General features: G+C 38.5%; 1 protein-coding gene across 1 annotated transcript in view; it reads right to left on the bottom strand.

The window, feature by feature from the left end:
• Positions 1-19403, bottom strand: part of CNTNAP5 (contactin associated protein family member 5) — a 1081620-nt gene that overhangs the window by 599030 nt on the left and 463187 nt on the right. Inside the window, exon 4 of the mRNA XM_052655589.1 lies at positions 8156-8303. Within this exon, the coding sequence (XP_052511549.1) occupies positions 8156-8303 (148 nt within the window). The remainder of the gene's footprint in view (positions 1-8155; positions 8304-19403) is intronic.

The following is a 19403-nucleotide window of genomic DNA, read 5'->3' as shown; positions in this document are numbered from 1 at the left end:
ATTCCAAAATGGTAAAACCTTATCTTAAGAAATTATTGAACTGTAAGATATCTACCAATCTTTAGCAACACACTCAAATGGAATTTTGAGAAAAAGATTTATGAGACCAAAAAAAAAAAAAAATATATATATATATATATATATATATATCAATTCCATAGAATCTACAGTGGGCATATTCATACATACCATGAACTTTCAGAATAATAACATGGTGGCCCATGCTAAGATAATAAGACTGATAAAACACAGATATTTATTGGATACAGATTTGTGTTTAATGCACGCTGGCACTTAATTGGCAAAGTGCCTGCCCTCATGGGACTTATATTTGGTGCAGGGTCTTGAAAAGCAAACAACCAACAAGCCAGAACAAACAGACAAGATTCTGGTTTGTGCAAGGCACCAGGAAGAAAATAAAATCATGTTGTATAACCATGAGTTAATGTTTGGTGCAGAGAAATTAGTACAGGTGATTTGGAAGAGGCGATCAGAGAGGCTAAGTGGTGATATTAGAATTAAGAATCACATTGATTGAAGGAGATGACCATGTAAACCCTGTGAAAAACTGTCCTGTGCCTAAGGAACAGAAAGTGCAAAGATCCTTAGATAGGAAAAACCTGATGTATTTCAGGAATAGAAAGAAAGCCTGCATGGATGGAAAGAAGGAAAGGGAAGTGAAAAGGGTAGGCATGGGACACTCAATAAGGGATTTTAAATGCCAGTCAAGTGCTTCAATTTTAAGTGAAGTAGGCAGTACAATGATATACTTTTATTTCTTATTGATAAAGATCACTTTGGCTACTGCATGAAAAACAGGTTTATGGAAATCCTGGCAGGAGCAGGAACTGCAGGTAGGAGTCTATTTAAATACTCTGGGTGAGACTGGAAGAGGCTGTTACTCAGGAAAGTAGGATAAGTACATGGATTTAAGATATGTCTTGGTGGATGGAACCAGGGAGTGCTTCTATGAACTGTGTAGATGAGGATCAAGGAAGGAGAAATTGAGGCTGCTTCCTAGGTTTCTGTTCTAGCAAATGACTGAATCATTCCATTTGTTAAGACAGGAGATGTGAAACAGCAAGTTGTTAAGAGAATGGTAATCAAGAATTCTGTTTTTACTGTAATAAACTTGAGAGACGTACTAGACTTTCAGGAAGAGATGGCTAGTTTATTGCATATATAATTCCAGGGGTCAGTCTAGGAGATACATATGTGGAGGTGATCAGCATCTAGATGGTATTTAAATTCATGGAACCCTATAAATTTAGCTGGGCATTGGTGGAGAAAATCATAATTCAAAAAGATTCATGAACCCTAATGTCCATAGCAGCACTATTTATAATAACCAAGACATGGAAGCAACCTAAATGTCCATCAACAGACGAACAGACAAGGAAGATGTGGTGGATATATACACTGGAATATTACTCAACCATAACAAGAATGAAATAATGCCATTTACAGCAACATGGATGGCCTTAGAGATTATCATACTAAGTGAAGTAAGTCAGAGAAAGACAAATCATATGATATCAATTATATCTGGATTTTTTTTAAATGATGCAAATGAACTTAATTACAAAACAGAAATAAACCCACAGACATAGAAAAAAAAAAAATCATGGATATCACAAGGGGAAAAGGGAGGGAGGGATGAATTAGGACTTTGGGATTAACAAATACATTCTGCTATGTATAAAACAGATAACCAAGAAGGGTCTACTGTATAGCACAAGGAACTGTACTGAATATCTTATAATAATCTATAAGGGGAAAGAACCTGAAAAAGATTATATATGTATACATACATATATGTATATGTACAAATATCTATATCTATCTAAATTTTATACACACACACACACACACACACACACATATATATATATATATGTAAAACTGGGTCACTTTTCTATACCTGAAACACAACATTATAAATCAACTAAACTTCAATAAATTTTTAAACAAAGAAATAAAGTAGAAGTCCTGAGATAGAGCCCTGAGATGGTAGAGGGGCATGTAAGATAAAAGAGGAAGCTGGGTTTCTAAAAAATGGAAATAGTGAATTGAACCAAATACTGCTGAGACATGAGTGTAGTGAGAAAACTGACCGTTGGATCTTAGCTACAAAGAGGTTACTGGTGGTATTAACTGAAAGAGTTTCTGTAGAGCAATTTGCATGAGTCTCCCCAGAAAAATAGAACAAGTAGATTCTGTATATTGAAAGATTCATTGCAAAGAACTGATTTATATGATTGTGGGGGCTGGCGAGGCAAGTCTGAAATTCATCTGTAAAGACATGCTGTCAGTAGCGGCAGGCTGGACACTTTCTGGAAGGAGTTGCAATTGAAGTGCACAGGTAGGAATTTTTAATAGAATGGGAAAGACTAGAGATCTCTTCAAGAAAATTAGAGATACCAAGAGAACATTTCATGCAAAGATGGGCTCAATGAAGGACAGAAATGGCATAGACCTAACAGAAGAAGAAGATATTAAGAAGAGATGGCAAGAATACACAGAAGAACTATACAAAAAAGATCTTCACAACTCAGATAATCACGATGGTGTGATCACTCACCTAGAGCCAGACATCATGAACTGTGAAGTCAAGTGGGCCTTAGAAAGCATCACTATGAACAAAGCCAGTGGAGGTGATGGAATTCCAGTTGAACTATTTCAAATCCTCGATGATGCTGCAAAAGTGCTGCACTCAATATGCCAGTAAATTTTGAAAACTCAGCAGTGGCCACAGGACTAGAAAAGGTCAGTTTTCATTCCAATCCCAAAGAAAGGAAATGCCAAAGAATGCTCAAACTACCACACAATTGCACTCATCTCACAAGCTAGTAAAGTAATGCTCAAAATTCTCCAAGCCAGGCTTCAGCAATAAGTGAACCGTGAACTTCCTGATGTTCAGGCTGGTTTTAGAAAAGGCAGAGGAACCAGAGATCACATCGCCAACATCTACTGGATCATGGAAAAAACAAGAGAGTTCCAGAAAAACATCTCTTTCTGCTTTATTGATTATGCCAAAGCCTTCAACTGTGTGGTCAAAATAAACTGTGGAAAATTCTGAAAGAGATGGAAATACCAGACCACCTGGCCCTCCTCTTGAGAAACCTGTATGCAGGTCAGGAAGCAACAGTTAGAACTGGACATGGAACAACAGACTGGTTCTAAATAGGAAAAGGAGTACGTCAAGGCTGTATATTGTCACCCTGCTTATTTAACTTATATGCAGAGTACATCACGAGAAATGCTGGGCTGGAGGAAGCACAAGCTGGAATCAAGATTACTGGGAGAAATATCAATAAACTCAGATATGCAGATGACACAGAGCCTCTTGATGAAAGTGAAAGAGGAGAGTGAAAAAGTTGGCTTAAAGCTCACCATTCAGAAAACTAAGATTATGGCATCTGGTCCCATTACTTCATAGCAATTAGATGGGGAAACAGTGGAAACAATGGCTGACTTTATTTTTCTGGGCTCCAACATCACTGCAGATGGTGACTGCAGCCATGAAATTAAAAGACGCTTACTCTTTGAAAGGGAAGTTATGACCAACCTAGACAGCATATTAAAAAGCAGAGACATTACTTTTTCAACAAAGTCCGTCTAGTCAAGGCTATTTTTTTTCCAGTGGTCATGTATGGATGTGAGAGTTGGACTATAAAGAAAGCTGAGCACTGAAGAATTGATGCTTTTGTGCTGTGGTGTTGGAGCAGACTCTTGAGAGTCCCTTGGACTGCAAGGAGATCCAACCAGTTCTGGGTGTTCATTGGAAGGACTGATGTTGAAGCTGAAACTCCAATACTTTGGCCACCTGATGCAAAGAGCTGACTCATTTGAAAAGACCTTGATGCTGGGAAAGATTGAGGGAAGGAAGAGAAGGGGACAATAGAGGATGAGATGGTTGGATGGCATCACCTACTCAATGGGCGTGGGTTGGTGATGGACAGGGAGGCCTGGCGTGCTGTGGTCATGGGGTTGCAAAGATTCGGACACAACTGAGCGACTGAACTGAACTGAATGGAAAAATTCAGTTCTGTCTTAAAACTTCTCAACTGACTGAATCAGCCCATAGATTATCAAGCATAGCTCCAAATGATGTCAATGTTAAACTCATCACAGCAACACCTGGACTGCAGTCTAGCTGAATCACTGTGGCCTGAAACCTACCAAGCTGACACATGAAACTGACACCATGTGCCTCAAGATGTACCAAACAGTGTAATCAGTAACTAAAGACAAGCTTTTGGGAGAAGCTATTTTGCCCAGAGCATGGGAGAGGAGAAGGATAGATAGATAAATAGAGCCATTGGGCTTTTGTAGTTGTTTTGTTTTATGACTTATGCAGCAAAGTTTTATGTTTATAAGAATGAACCAGTAAAAAAAAGGATAAGATGATTTTGAAAGGGAATTTTTGATCCAGAGGACATGCTGAGATTTTAGTTTTGTAGACTAAGAGTCAGATGGGTGTTCTTTTTTCCCAAAGGGTAAAGCACCAAAGCCCCAGGACAAGTGATGGAAGATTACAGTGTGCCAGCTGGACGATCATCCCAGACAAAGGCATTCTCCATCCAAAAGCTGCCTAAGGGGGTGCAACTTCCCACCACTCACACTGTGCACTTAAAGGTAATTTTTCTCCTTACAGCAGGGATCCCCAACCTCCAGCCCACAGACCTGTACCTCCTGTCACCTCCTTTCAGATCAGTAGCAGCATTAGATTAGACACAAAGTATACAAAAGTGCTGTGTAATGGAGGGAACTTAAAGCTGGTGCTCTGTGACAACCTAGAGAGATTGGAAGGAGGTTTAAGAGGGAGGGGGTATGTATATGTCTGTGGCTTATTCATGTTAACGTTTGGCAGAAACCACACAACATTGTGAAGTAATTATCTTTCAATTAAAAATACAATTTTAAAAAATTTGGGTCAATATTTGAAAAAAAAAAAAAAGTAATCCTCTTGAATCATCTCAAAACCATCCCCCCAGCTCTGGTCTGTGGACAAATTGTATTCCGCAAAACTGGTCCTTAGTGCTAAAAAGGTTGGAGACCACTGCCTTAGAGGATGTATTTACTTGATGCAGAGCTTTCCTGGAAAAGATTCCTTGGAAGGAAATCTTGGTAGGATGAGACTATCTCAAAGTCAGGAGCTCTTTTCTTGGTCAAGATCTGGGCTTTAGCCAAGCTGAGAACCTTACTGTGGACACTTTTCTTTTCTTTTCAGTGTATTTATTTTATTGGACGCTAATTACTTTACAATATTGTAGTGGTTTTTGCCATACACTGATATGAATCAGCCACAGGTGTACACGTGTTCCCCATCTTGATCCCCTCTCCCACCTCTCTCCCCATCCCATCTACTGGGTCATCCCAGTGCACCAGCCCTGAGCACCGTATCATGCATCAAACCTGGACTGGCGATCTGTTTCACATATGATAATATACACGTTACAGTGCTGTTCTCTCAGGTCATCCCACCCTTGCCTTCTCCCACAGAGTCCAAAAGACTGTTCTATACATCTGTGTCTCTTTTGCTGTCTCGCATACAGGGTTATCGTTACCATCTTTCTAAATTCCATATATATGCGTTAGTATACTGTATTGGTGTTTTTCTTTCTGACTTACTTCACTCTGTATAATATGCTCCAGTTTCATCCACCTCTTTAGAACTGATTCAAATGTATTCTTTTTAATGGCAGAGTAATATCCCATTGTGTATATGTACCACAGCTTTCTTATCCATTCGTCTGCTGATGGACATCTAGGTTGCTTCCATGTCCTGGCTATTATAAACAGTGCTGTGATGAACATTGGGGTACACGTGTCTCTTTCAATTCTGATTTCCTCGATGTGTATGCCCAGCAGTGGGATTGCTGGGTCATAAGGCAGTTCTATTTCCAGTTTCTTAAGGAATCTCCACACTGTTCTCCATAGTGGCTGTACTAGTTTGCATTCCCACCAACAGTGTAAGAGGGTTCCCTTTTCTCCACACCCTCTCCAGCATTTATTGTTTGTAGACATTTGGATAGCAGCCATTCTGACCGGCGTGAGATGGTACCTCATTGCGGTTTTGATTTGCATTTCTCTGATAATGAGTGATGTTGAGCATCTTTTCATGTGTTTGTTAGCCATCTGTATGTATGTCTGCTTTGGAGAAATGTCTGTTTAGTTCTTTGGCCCATTTTTGATTGGATCATTTATTTTTCTGGAATTGAGCTGCAGGAGTTGCTTGTATATTTTTGAGATTAGTTGTTTGTCAGTTGCTTCATTTGCTCTTATTTTCTCCCATTCTGAAGGCTGTCTTTTCACTTTGCTTATAGTTTCCTTTGTCGGGGCACTTTTCTTAAGAGATGGTTGCCTTGCTGTCATCAGATTATCAAAGGGGCAATCACCTGAAAAGAACTACACATGGTGCTCAAGGGTCTCTCTGTTGTTCAGTCTATTATTTAACTTGATATTCTGAGCCTTTTTGTACAAACATTAAGAGCAATGAACATGGAAAATAGGGACAACTGACAGGACAGAGAAAACAAATGTACGAGGATGTGTAAAAGAGAAATTGAATTATTGCAGCAAAATAGATGGCTGAAGTAGTAATATAAATATGCCTTTTATTTCAGCATGAATGCTTCATGTTTATCCTAAAATAAGCCTCCTTGTGTAATAGGGAAGAACAAATATGACTTCACATTAGATCTTTAAAATAAAAATGGATTAGAACATGTTTCTTTTACTTTAATCTTTGTATTCTATTGCTCAGAGTTAAGAATTTTGCCAATGGTCTGATATATATAGGAGAGCCTGTTCAGGGTTCTGACCTTTTAAGGGTATAACACTTTTCCATTCACATAGAGATACAAAGTTACAGAACAGAGAATAATATTTGTCTTGTTGGAAATTTACAGGAACATTGTTACCTGATCTATGTGGACAGCTATAAGAACAAAGGATTCTGGGACCAAGAGGTTTTCAATAATTAAGCATGCCCCTCCCTTCAGTTCAGTTCAGTTCAGTTCACTTGCTCAGTCGTGTCCGACTCTTTCTGACCCCATGAATCGCAGCACACCAGGCCTCCCTATCCATCACCAACTCCCGGAGTTCAACCTCATGTCCATCGAGTTGGTGATGCCATCCAGCCATCTCATCCTCTGTCTTCCCCTTCTCCTCCTGACCCCAATCCCTCCCAGCATCAGGGTCTTTTCTAATGAGTCAACTCTTCACATGAGATGCCCCTCCCTTACCTTGCCTTTTAAAGAGTTTTGCCAAATTCTGGGGAGTTCTGGGTTTTTAGACATAAGCAACCAGTTCTCTTGCTTGTCCCTGCAATAAATATTTTTCTCTTCCAAACTCTGATGTTTCTGTTTATTTGGCCTCATTGTGTATTGGGTACACAAACTTGCATTTGGTAATATTAGTTGTGACAACTGTTATCAAGAGAAGAGGTATCATGGGAATCTGGATGCCCCAGAGATCCTGGGTTAGAAAACACCCATGTCCTCACACTAGATGTCTATACTTTTTGATAGAAGGGCTGGAATGCAAGGCAGCTTCTCCTTGATTTAATGGTTTGTTGGAGTATCTGTCTTAAGCACATTCTTTCTAAAAGTGCTTGTTCAAGATAAAGGCAATCTTTTCACAGTTCTAGAGTTCTCCCTATGTTTGTGACCTTACTTATCTGCAAGATAGAGCTCTACTTTTAAATTCAGCCCAAACAATTCAGAAGAATGGAGTGTCTGCATAATTCCAAGAGAGAAACATCACATATTACACTGAGTTGAAATGTTTCTTCTCTTTCCCTTCTAGAAAAAGGAAGGGAAGAGTTTTATAATACTTCATCCCACTCCTGGGAAAGGACTAAAATTATTTTAGTACTGCAAAGGTAAGTGATAGCTCAAACTCCAAGAGTTCTTCATTTTGAACTCTTTTTGTTAAACCCAATCATCTCATCTCCAAACTACTTCATCCTTAAATAAACGTACTTCTATATCTGGGTTGAGTTTCACAGTTTCAAATATGCATATGTCATTAAACTATAGAAATGATTTATAATGATTGAGATTGCATTCTCAGTGTCAACAATCTGATACAGTGTGGGTAATGCCACTTGCAAAACACACCAGGGCTGATAATTTGTGTGGGTACTTACTATAGGAGCATCCGTAGACTTCAACCCTCATGCCAATCTTTCCACTTGGATTCCACTCCAGGGGGACAAAGCGAATGAACCGGGCTCTCACAGAATGCAGTAACTTGTGGTGCATCACACTGTCAGCATTCATGTTTCCTGCAAATGTCTGTGGGAAGAAATGGAAGCCAGGTGAGATCTGTGACACCATGGCAGCACTGCCACCTGAGCTTAAGGACCATGAATGGAAATCCAGCCATGATATTCCATAAAGTCTTGCAAAGAAAATCCTCAATGTCTCAGATCTTCCAAACGAAATCTGACTCTGGTGAAAATTCTGCATTATGCGTTAATTCTGCAATAAATATAAATATTTATATTTATATAATAAATATAATAATTATTAATAATTGTGGCACCCCACTCCAGTACTCTTGCCTGGAAAATCCCATGGACAGAGGAGCCTGGAAGGCTTCACTCCATGGGGTCGCTGAGGGTCGGACATGACTGAGTAACTTCACTTTCACTTTTCACTTTCATGCGTTGGAGAACGAAATGGCAACCCACTCCAATGTTCTTGCCTGGAGAATCCCAGGGATGGGGGAGACTGGTGGGCTGCCATCTATGGGATTGCACAGAGTCGGACACGGCTGAAGTGACTTAGCAACATGCAATAAATATAAATATTTATATATTTATATATATATATATAAATAGAGAGAGAGAGAGCTGCTGTACATTATTCTTTAAAAAACTCCTTCCCCAAGATTTTATAAGTAAGTCAATCCTAGTAAGTCACAAGGCATGACACACAAAAGCTTTACTAAGTAAATAACACAATGAAATTCTGATATTCCTAACACTGATAATTACTGTGGTATGGAAGATAACTGACAAATCTCTTCATGGAGCAAAAGGCTTTTATAGAAGCAATTGTTACCATTAATTGAAGCCAATCACTAAGCAAAGACTTTTTCATGATCATTATTACTATTTAATAGATTAAAAAGAAATCTGAAGCCTAGAGAGAGAAAAAAGAGGATGCAAAATATCTTTAAATCATCTAATTGGTTAGTAATTATTCTATGGTTCAATTTCAAAGTTGTCCTATTCCAAAGCATATGGCTTTTCTATAGCCACTCACTTTTCAACTATTCCATTGTCAATTGCTACATGAGGGAGAACAGGAGTCTCTGGTTTTTATGTAATTTATATTCATACTTTCTTGTGAAGGTTAAGCAAAGGAACACACAGCGTGGGAGATATTTGATACACTAAAATTATGCCTCCTAGCCTTCATTTGGATGAATGATTTTTGGGGTAAAAATTTTCTACAGATGGAATCCAAAGTCTCCTACCTAATCATTTTTCTCCACTGGGGTAAAATACGAATAACATAAAATGTGCCATTTTAACCATTTCAAAGTGTATATTTCAGTGGCATAAAGTACAGTCACATTATTTTGCAACCATCACCCCTATCCATCCCCAGAACTTTCTCATTATCCCAATTGTACCGAATCTTTAAGGTAGGATGTCAGGTAGCACACTGATTAGTTTGCTTCATTATGAATCATCACCAGTCTTCTTCTCCAACTCAAGTATTCATGGGTAAAGCCTTCATGCTAATGTTCTATCAACACCAACCAAACCACTGGTTTCTCAAATGGCCAAGAGAATACCAAGTAAAAGGACTTTATGTATGTAATGGAATCCATTTCAATGATTCAAATCTTAACTTTGATAGTATTCTCATAACATCTGTGAATCTAGGGTAATTTGAACAATCTGACATTTCTGCTGTACACAAAACACCCACTGGCTAATAACTCTGACATTAGAAAATTAATATAGTCACTATTATATATCATAAAGTGGCTTATGAAGAACAGAGAAGCTCACTTTCTACTTTGCAGCAAAACTCTGATGCAAGAGAATGATTTGGGGGAGGGGAATTCCTTGAGATTCAAATCTAACTTTCTTCCCCACAGGTTTGTCAAAGATTTGGTCATTGTCTCAATCCAGGAAAAAAAAAAAAAAAAAAAAGGTTCTCTTCAGCAGGCTCATCTTTAGCATGTCCTGTTCCAACTTTAGCAACTGATACAGATATAAAACCTCTTCAACCTTTGCCCACCTAGGAAAGACTCTTCCCTGCAGAATGTAGTTCTTTTCAAAGTTTAGTTCTTTGATACATGAATTTGGGAGGTGGTTAAAGATTCTGGTGGTTTTTCACTCCTGGATGCCTTGAACATATTTCATGTTTTTCTACAACCAAACTTGGGAGACTTCAATTTAATTCTCTGGATTCCATTAATTGTGTTTCCTACAACCCACTCCCCAAGCATGTAGAGGCTCTGTGTTTTAGCATCCCACATAAAAACTGAATTTTAAACAGGACTTTATTCACACTGAGGGTGATGGGGGAATCCTTGCCTATGTTCTAAGTGACTTATAGACTGAATATATCTTAAGCTTATATTGAAATCCTGATTGTAAAATTCTAGAAAAAGTTTTATTTGGGGAGCTTGGAATCTTCAGATGCCATGTGTTCTGAAGAGGGAATCCTGGATTCCCATCCAAATGGTCAGCATCATGGCATCATTGTGTAATATGGACAAACAATTTATTCTGTGTGACCCTCACTCCCTTGCAATATTGAGATCTCAACATCTCAACATTTCAAGGTTTCCTACTATTCTAGAGTCATACTGTTTGCAGTTTCATAGTCTCGTGAATACACATCTGAACAGACCCAAGGTCACAAAGTTTTGAGATTTCAAAGTGTGCAGTGCATGATCCCAGAGCCCTCCTAGAGCAGCTGGAACAGTTAGAGACAGAGGCAGATTGAATCTAAAGGAAGCTGCAACCAAACGCTCACCAAGTTTACCAGTTCATCTTCCTACAAGGTCAAAGAAATTCATTGCTTGGCAATACAAGAATTTGTAGGCTGGGATGAAAAGCAAAGAATCTTATTCTCCAGGTGCTTGGATCCCAAGGCCCTACTAAGATGCTTTAAAAATACCACGCTCTCAATGTCAGCTCAGTTGTTGAAGATAGCAACTGAACAACGGTGGAATGACAGGTGACTTCTCTCAGGAAACAATGGAGTCCAACAAATGCTATAAGTATGGAACTCTCAACCTCACACTCTATATCCAGCAAAAATAGCTTTCAGATCTGAAGGGAAAATAATACAATTTCATTTAAACAAAAGCTGTGACAATGTATTATCTATAGATCTCCACTGTTGAGAAGTGTAAAATAAGTTCTACACTCTAAAGAAACTGATTCCAGATGGAACATTCAGTGTACAAGAAGAGATGGAGAATAAGCAAAGTGGTAAATAGGTGGCTAAATATAAGACTATTTGTATTTCTTTTCTTAAATATTTTAAAAGTCAATACTCAGTTTAAAGGAAAAATAATATACTGTGATGTTGACAGCAAATGTAGAAGTGAACATATGTCAATAAAACCACAAAGGATGGCATGCGGAATGTAGGCTAAAGAGAATTATACTGTTGCAAGGCCATGAGATGATATATAAAATGGTATGTCAATTTGAAGTAAATTTAAATAAGCCAAGAATGCATTAAAATAAACCAAAGAGGTATAATCACAAAGCCAATATAAAAGAAGAAGGAATACTAAAATACGATAACAGCAACAGTGAAGCACCAATGCTCATTTAATGTGAAATAAGATAAGAAATGAGAAATGAATAAATACAGAGGAGAAGTTTCAAGGTAGTAAACTTAAAACTTTCCCAGTGGATAATTACATTAAAAGAAACCTGAGTCAAACCTCAGTTAAAGGCATACATTTTCAGGCTAGATAAAAAAGTAAGGCTTATTGATACACTTTTTTGTATAATACTCTTTTTAAAATAAAGACATTGACAGGTTAAAAGTAAAATGAAGGGAAAAGACATTTCATGCAAATAATAGGCACAATAAACCTGGATTTTCTCTATTAATATCAGACATTGTAAGCTGTATTACAAGATAGGAGAGAGTTTCAAAATTATAAAGGGTCAATTCACCATGAAGACAAAAACACTTAAATGCACATGCACCTACAACAGAGATTCAAAAAGAGTCAGTGAGAATATAAGATTCAACAATATTATCAGGGAACTTGGTTAATTAATGTTCATGGAATACTTCATTGAACATTGATTATATATTAATTTCAAATGCTTGTGGAACATTGACTAAGAGACACTATATCCTACTCAATAAGTCCTGAAGAAACCATAGCTTGTTTTCTTACCACAATTAAATTAAATTAGGAATTGATAATAATAAATTATCTAGAAAACTTTCAAATATTTAGATGTTTACAAACACACTTTCAAGTAATCCTTAGGTCAACAAGAAACCACAATGGAAATTAGAGAACAATGGAAATTGAATAATGATAGAAATATCATATCAAAATTTGTGCTTCTAATGAAAGCAGTCCTTAGAAGATAATTCATGGCTTTAAAGGTTTTTTCAAAGATATAATAAGAAAGATACAAAATTTAAAATCTAAGCTCCCACTCTGAGATAGAAAAAAGAGTAAATTGAACTCTGAAGAGTGTTAGATTGGAATACTACTAATCCATAAAAGCAGTCAGCTTTTATAAAGGGCACACACTCTTTGATCCTATGCATATGAAGTTCCAGGGGATGCAAACCTAAGCTCTGATGATAGAAATTAGAACAGAAATGTTCTTAATGATGACAGGCAGAAAATGTATAATGGCATTCATCACAATCTGATCATAACATCTTTGTGAGGTAGGAAATCTGTATTATCTTATTTTAAAGATGAGAAAACTTAGTTTGGGAGAGAATTTAAGTGGAACCATAAATCATAAAAGATTATCAGGTTGGTACTGGATTATAAAGATTTTAACTACAGCCCAAGGACCCTTTTTTTGTATTCCAAATAACACCCTTTTATGTCATGTTTCTGAAACCAAAAAATCGCTTGGCCCTCTGCATATTTTACTTTGCCTCACTCTATTTATCATCAGGAAGGTTTTAGCCAGCTTCCTCACTGAAGGAGGCACCCCAGCATACACACACCCACCTACACACACACGTTTAACTTTTCTGAATTTGCAACACATCTTACAATTGTGCAGACAATAACTATAGTGTCCCCACCTTACCAGGAAACCCCAGAAATCAGAGAAGTTAATTCTGAGCAGCACTTTCACTTTCATGCATTGGAGAAGGCAATGGCAACCCACTCCAGTGTTCTTGCCTGGAGAATCCCAGGGACAGAGGAGCCTGGTGGGCTGCCGTCTATGGGGTCGCACAGAGTCGGACACGACTGAAGCGACTTAGCAGCAGCAGCAGCAGCACCAGCAGCAGCAGCACCAGCACCAGCAACACATATATTACTTGTCAGGGGTCTGTTTTGTTCTCACTCCACCACAAGTGGTATTATACTTAGTTTGGGTTCAGGTTTTACACTTTGTCACCATATATATGTTATCATTACTATCTTAAGAAATCACGCATATGGTTCATGATAAAGCTGCTCATTGATTTTGTTCCTTCGCAGGAATACAATGTTAACATTGGTCTGTCTCCCTTCCTACTTCTAAAGTTAAAGGAGCTTGACCAGAGGTGTTAAGGCCCTATGTGCTTATAAAAGAAAACAAGCACACAGAGTGGGTTCTCAATGTGGGGTGAGGGTGAGGGAGTTCTTCTTCCTGGGCAGATAGAAGGAGCCACAGGTAATTGAAGGGAAAGAGGTAGAGTAAGCCTTCAGTTGCTTCATATACCCATTCCTTGACATTAAGCAACATTTTGGTTGACAAATGGAAGATCCTGGTGTCATAATGAAGATGCAGATGCTATTTTCCTGCTTTATTAGGCAGCTAATGGAGGGGGCATAAATGGTGAGGCTAAGGGGTACTCCAGCCAGCACTTATCAATGGAGAGTGGACCCGTCTGGGTTAGCTGCTATCAGAACATCTCATTTGGAGGCAAGGAATACATCAGGTTGAGTGAATATACTATACTGACAGCTCTGACTGGCAGCTGGATTGCAAGCAGCCAGGTGCCACATGGAAGATGTTGCTATTTTGCCTAACTGCAGTCTGGACAAGAAATAACAGGTACAAGCCCCAAATTCTACCTCAGTAACCTTTAAAGAAAATATCAGGATTTCTCAGGGAGATTTCTTATTTCAGGTCATGTGTCCTGCCAAACATATCACCATGCCCCAGGATCAGGATTAAGAGAAGTGGTAAAAAAAGGGAAAGAAAGGGCATGAGCTTTGGGTGCTAATCTTAACAAATTCTGAGATTTGCTCTGTTGTCCTTGACAAAGCTCTCAGACTATAACTGCCTTGGAAATACAGGTTGCATGTTATTTTAAACTGGGGTGTGTAGCTCAATGTATGGAATGTGTTTTATTTTGTTTTGTTTAATTTGTATTGCAATATAGCTGATTTACAATGTTGTGTTAGTTTGAGATGTACAGCGGTGATTCAGTTATATATATATATATATATTCTTTTTCAGATTCTTTTCCCTTAGAGGTTATTATGAAAGGTTGAGTAGAGTTCCCTGTGCTATACAGAAGGTCTTTGTTGGTTATTTATTTTATATAGGCTGCTAGTCGCTCAGTCATGTCCAACTCTTTGCTACTCCATGGACTGTAGCCTGCCAGGCTCCCCTGTTCATGGAATTCTCCAGCCAAGAAAACTGGAGTGGATTGCCATTCCCTTCTTCACAGGATCTTTCTGATTCAGTGATTGAACCTGGGTCTCTCACATTTCAGGCAGATTCTTCACCATTTGAGCCACCAATAATAGTGTGTATATCCCCTTCATGGATCAGTACCTTGTGGTGAAGGGGCCTGTGTAACTCAATGAAACTATGAGTCATGCCACAGAGGGCCACCCAAGATAGACAGGTCATGATGGAGAGTTCTGACACAATGTGATCCACTGGAGGAGGGAATGGCAAACCACCCCAGTGTATTTCCTGTGAGAACCCCATGAACTATATAAAAAAGCAAAAAGAAATGACACTGAAAGACAAGCCTTCCAGGTCAGAAGGGCAATATGCTGCTGGGGAAGAACAGAGACTCTACTAAAAGCTCCAGAAAGAATGAAGAGGCTGGACCAAAGTGGAAACAATGTTCAACTGTGGATGTGTCTGGTGATGAAAGTAAAATCCAATGCTATAAAGAACAGTGCTGCATAGGAACCTGGAATGTTAGGTCCATGAATCAAGGTAAATTGGACATGGTCAAGCGAGAGATGGCAAGAGTAAATATTGACATCTTAGCAATTAGTGAACTAAAATAGATGAGAATGAGTGAATAGAATTCAGATTACCATTGTATCTACTACTTTGGGCAAGATACCATAAAAGAAATGGAGTAGCCCTCATAATCAAGAAGAGTCCAAAAATGCAGTACTTGCTTTCTGTTGGGCTGCCGTCTATGGGGTCACACAGAGTTGGATATGACTGAGGCGACTTAGCAGCAGCAGCAGCAGCTTGCAACCTCAAAAACAACAAAAATGATCATTTCATTTCCAAGTCAAACCATTCAACATTACAGTAATTCAAGTCTATTCCCCAACCACCCAATGCCAAAGAAACTGAAGATGATCAGTTCTATAAAGATCTAGAAGACCTCCTAGAACTAACACCAAAAAAAGATGTCCTATTCACCATAGGGGATTGGTATGCAAAAGTAGGAAGTCAAGAGATATCTGGAGCAACAGGCAAGTTTGGCCTTGAAGTACAAAATGAAGCGAGCCAAAGCCTAACAGAATTTTGCAAACACCCTTTTCCAGCAGCACAAGAGATGACCTTAGCACATGAACATCACCAAATGGTCAGTACTGAAATCAAATTGACTACATTTTTTTGTAGCCAAAGATGGAGAAGCAATATACAGTCAGGAAAAATAAGACCTGGAACTGACTGTGGCTCAGATCATCAGCTTTTCATAGCAAAATTCAGGCTTAAATTAAAGAAAGGGGAAAGCCACTAAGCCAGTCAGGTATGACTTACATCAAATTCTCTATGATTATATAGTGGAGGTGAAAAACAGATTCAAGAGATTAGATCTAGTAAACAGGATACCTGAAGAACTATGGACAGAGGTCCACAATATCATACAGAAGACAGCGAACAAAACCATCCTAAAGAAACATAAAAGCAAGAAGGCAAAGTAGTTGTCTGAGAAGACTTTATAAACAGGTGAAGAAATAAGAGAAACAAAAAGCATGGAAGAAAGGGAAATTTACACCCAACTAAATGCAGAGTTCCAGAGAAGAGCATGGAGAGACAAGAAGGCCTTCTTCAATAAACAATGCAGGAATGGCTGTTTATTGTCACCCTGTTTATTTAACTTAAATGTAGAGCACATTTTTCCAGGTGCCAAGCTGAAAGAGTTACAAGCTGGAATCAGTACTGCTGGGAGAAATATCAGAAACAAGGAACTAAAGATCCTCTTGATGAGGGTGAAGGAGAAGAGTGAAAAAGCCAGCTTAAAACTCGAAGATCATAGCATCCAGTCTCATCACTTCATGGCAAAATAGAAGGGGAAACAATGGAAACAGTGGCAAACTTTTTTCCTTGGGCTCCAAAATCACTGTGGAGGGTGAACCGCAGCCATGAAATTTAAAGATATTTGCTCCTTGGAAGAAAAGCTATGACAAAACTAGACAGTGTATTAAAAAAGCAAAGACATTACTTTGCTGACAAAGGTCCATATAGTCAAAGCCCTGTTTTTCCACTAGTCATGTACAGATGTGAAAAGTGGACAATAAAAAAGGCTGAAGTCATCAAGACAGTATGGTACTGGCACAAAGACAGACATATAGATCAATGGAACAAAATAGAAAGCCCAGAGATAAATCCACATGCATATGGACACCTTATCTTTGACAAAGGAGGCAAGAATATACAATGGAGTAAAGACAATCTCTTTAACAAGTGGTGCTGGGAAAACTGGTCAACCACTTGTAAAAGAATGAAACTAGATCACTTTCTAACACTGCACACAAAAATAAACTCAAAATGGATTAAAGATCTAAATGTAAGACCAGAAACTATAAAACTCCTAGAGGAGAACATAGGTAAAACACTCTCAGACATAAATCACAGCAGGATCCTCTATGATCCACCTCCCAGAATTCTGGAAATAAAAGCAAAAATAAACAAATGGGATCTAATTAAAATTAAAAGCTTCTGCACAACAAAGGAAAATATAAGCAAGGTGAAAAGACAGCCTTCTGAATGGGAGAAAATAAGAGCAAATGAAGCAACTGACAAACAACTAATCTCAAAAATATACAAGCAACTTATGCAGCTCAATTCCAGAAAAATAAACGACCCAATCAAAAAATGGGCCAAAGAACTAAACAGACATTTCTCCAAAGAAGACATACAGATGGCTAACAAACACATGAAAAGATGCTCAACATCACTCATTATTAGAGAAATGCAAATCAAAACCACAATGAGGTACCACTTCACACCAGTCAGAATGACTGCGATCCAAAAATCTGCAAGCAATAAATGCTGGAGAGGGTGTGGAGAAAAGGGAACCCTCCTACACTGTTGGTGGGAATGCAAACTAGTACAGCCACTATGGAGAACAGTGTGGAGATTCCTTAAAAAATTGCAAATAGAACTCCCTTATGACCCAGCAATCCCACTGCTGGGCATACACACCAAGGAAACCAGAATTGAAAGAGACACATGTACCCCCAATGTTCATCGCAGCACTGTTTATAATAGCCAGAACATGGAAACAACCTAGATGTCCATCAGCAGATGAATGGATAAGAAAGCTGTGGTATATATACACAATGGAGTATTACTCAGCCGTTAAAAAGAATTCATTTGAATCAGTTCTGATGAGATGGATGAAACTGGAGCCAATTATACAGAGTGAAGTAAGCCAGAAAGAAAAACACCAATACAGTATACTAACACATATATATGGAATTTAGAAAGATGGCAATGACGACCCTGTATGCAAGACAGGAAAAAAGACACAGCTGTGTATAACGGACTTTTGGACTCAGAGGGAGAGGGAGAGGGTGGGATGATTTGGGAGAATGGCATTCTATCATGTATACTATCATATAAGAATTGAATCGCCAGTCTATGTCTGACGAAGGATACGGCATGCTTGGGGCTGGTGCATGGGGATGACCCACAGAGATGTTATGGGGAGGGAGGTGGGAAGGGGGTTCATGTTTGGGAGCACATGTAATAATTAAAGATTTTAAAATTAAAAAAATAAAAAACTAATAAAAAAAAACCTGAAAAAAAAGTAAAAAAGGCTGAACACTGAAGAATTGATGCCTTTGAACTTTGGTACTGGAGAAAACTCTTGAGAGTCCCTTGGACAGCGAGGAGATCAAGCCAGTCAATACTAAAGGAAATCAACCCTGAATATTCATGGGAAGAACTATTGCTAATGCTGAAGCCCCACTTTTTGCAAAGAGTGGACTCATTGGAAAAGACCCTGATGCTGGGAAAGATTGAAGGCAGAAGGAGAAGAGGCAACAGAGGATGAGATGGTTGGATGGCATCACCGGTTCAATGGACATGAACTTGGGAAAATTCAGAGAGATGGTGAAGGATAGGGAAGTTTGGCATCCTGCCATCCATGGAGTCATGAAGAGTTGGACAAGATTTGGCGACTGAACAACAGTGTGTACATGTTAACCCCAAATTCTAAGTTATCCCTCCTCCCCCTTTTTGCTTTGGAAGCCATAAATTTGTATTCTATGCTGGTTTCTGTTTTATAAATAAGTTTGTATCATTTTTTTAAATTCTACATATAAGCAATACCATATGATATTTGTCTTTAGCTCTTTCTGCACTATTTACCTTAGCCAAGACATGGAAGCAACCCAAGTGTCCATTGATGGATGAATGGATAAATAAAATGTGATGTGTGCGTGTGTGTGTGTATGCTGTTGAGTCACTAAATCTTGTCTTTGTCCTTCACTGTCTTCTGGAGTTTGCTCAGACTCATGTCCATTGAGTAGGTGATGCTATCTAACCTCATCTAATCTCATCCTCTGCAATGCTTTTCTCCTTTTGCCTTCAATCTTTCCCACCATCAGGATCTTTTCTAATGAATCAGCTCTTCATATCAGGTGGACAAAGTATTGGAGCTTCAGCTTCAATATTAGTCCTTCCAATGAACATACACACACACACATATTTATATTTATTTATTTATATATGGATATTTTTGTTGTTGCTTTAGTTGCTAAGTCACATC

This window comes from Budorcas taxicolor, chromosome 2, assembly GCF_023091745.1.
Source record: "Budorcas taxicolor isolate Tak-1 chromosome 2, Takin1.1, whole genome shotgun sequence".
In the NCBI taxonomy this organism is placed as follows: domain Eukaryota; kingdom Metazoa; phylum Chordata; class Mammalia; order Artiodactyla; family Bovidae; genus Budorcas; species Budorcas taxicolor.
Note: the sequence above shows the minus strand (reverse complement) of the source record. Positions and strands in the feature narration are given on the sequence as shown.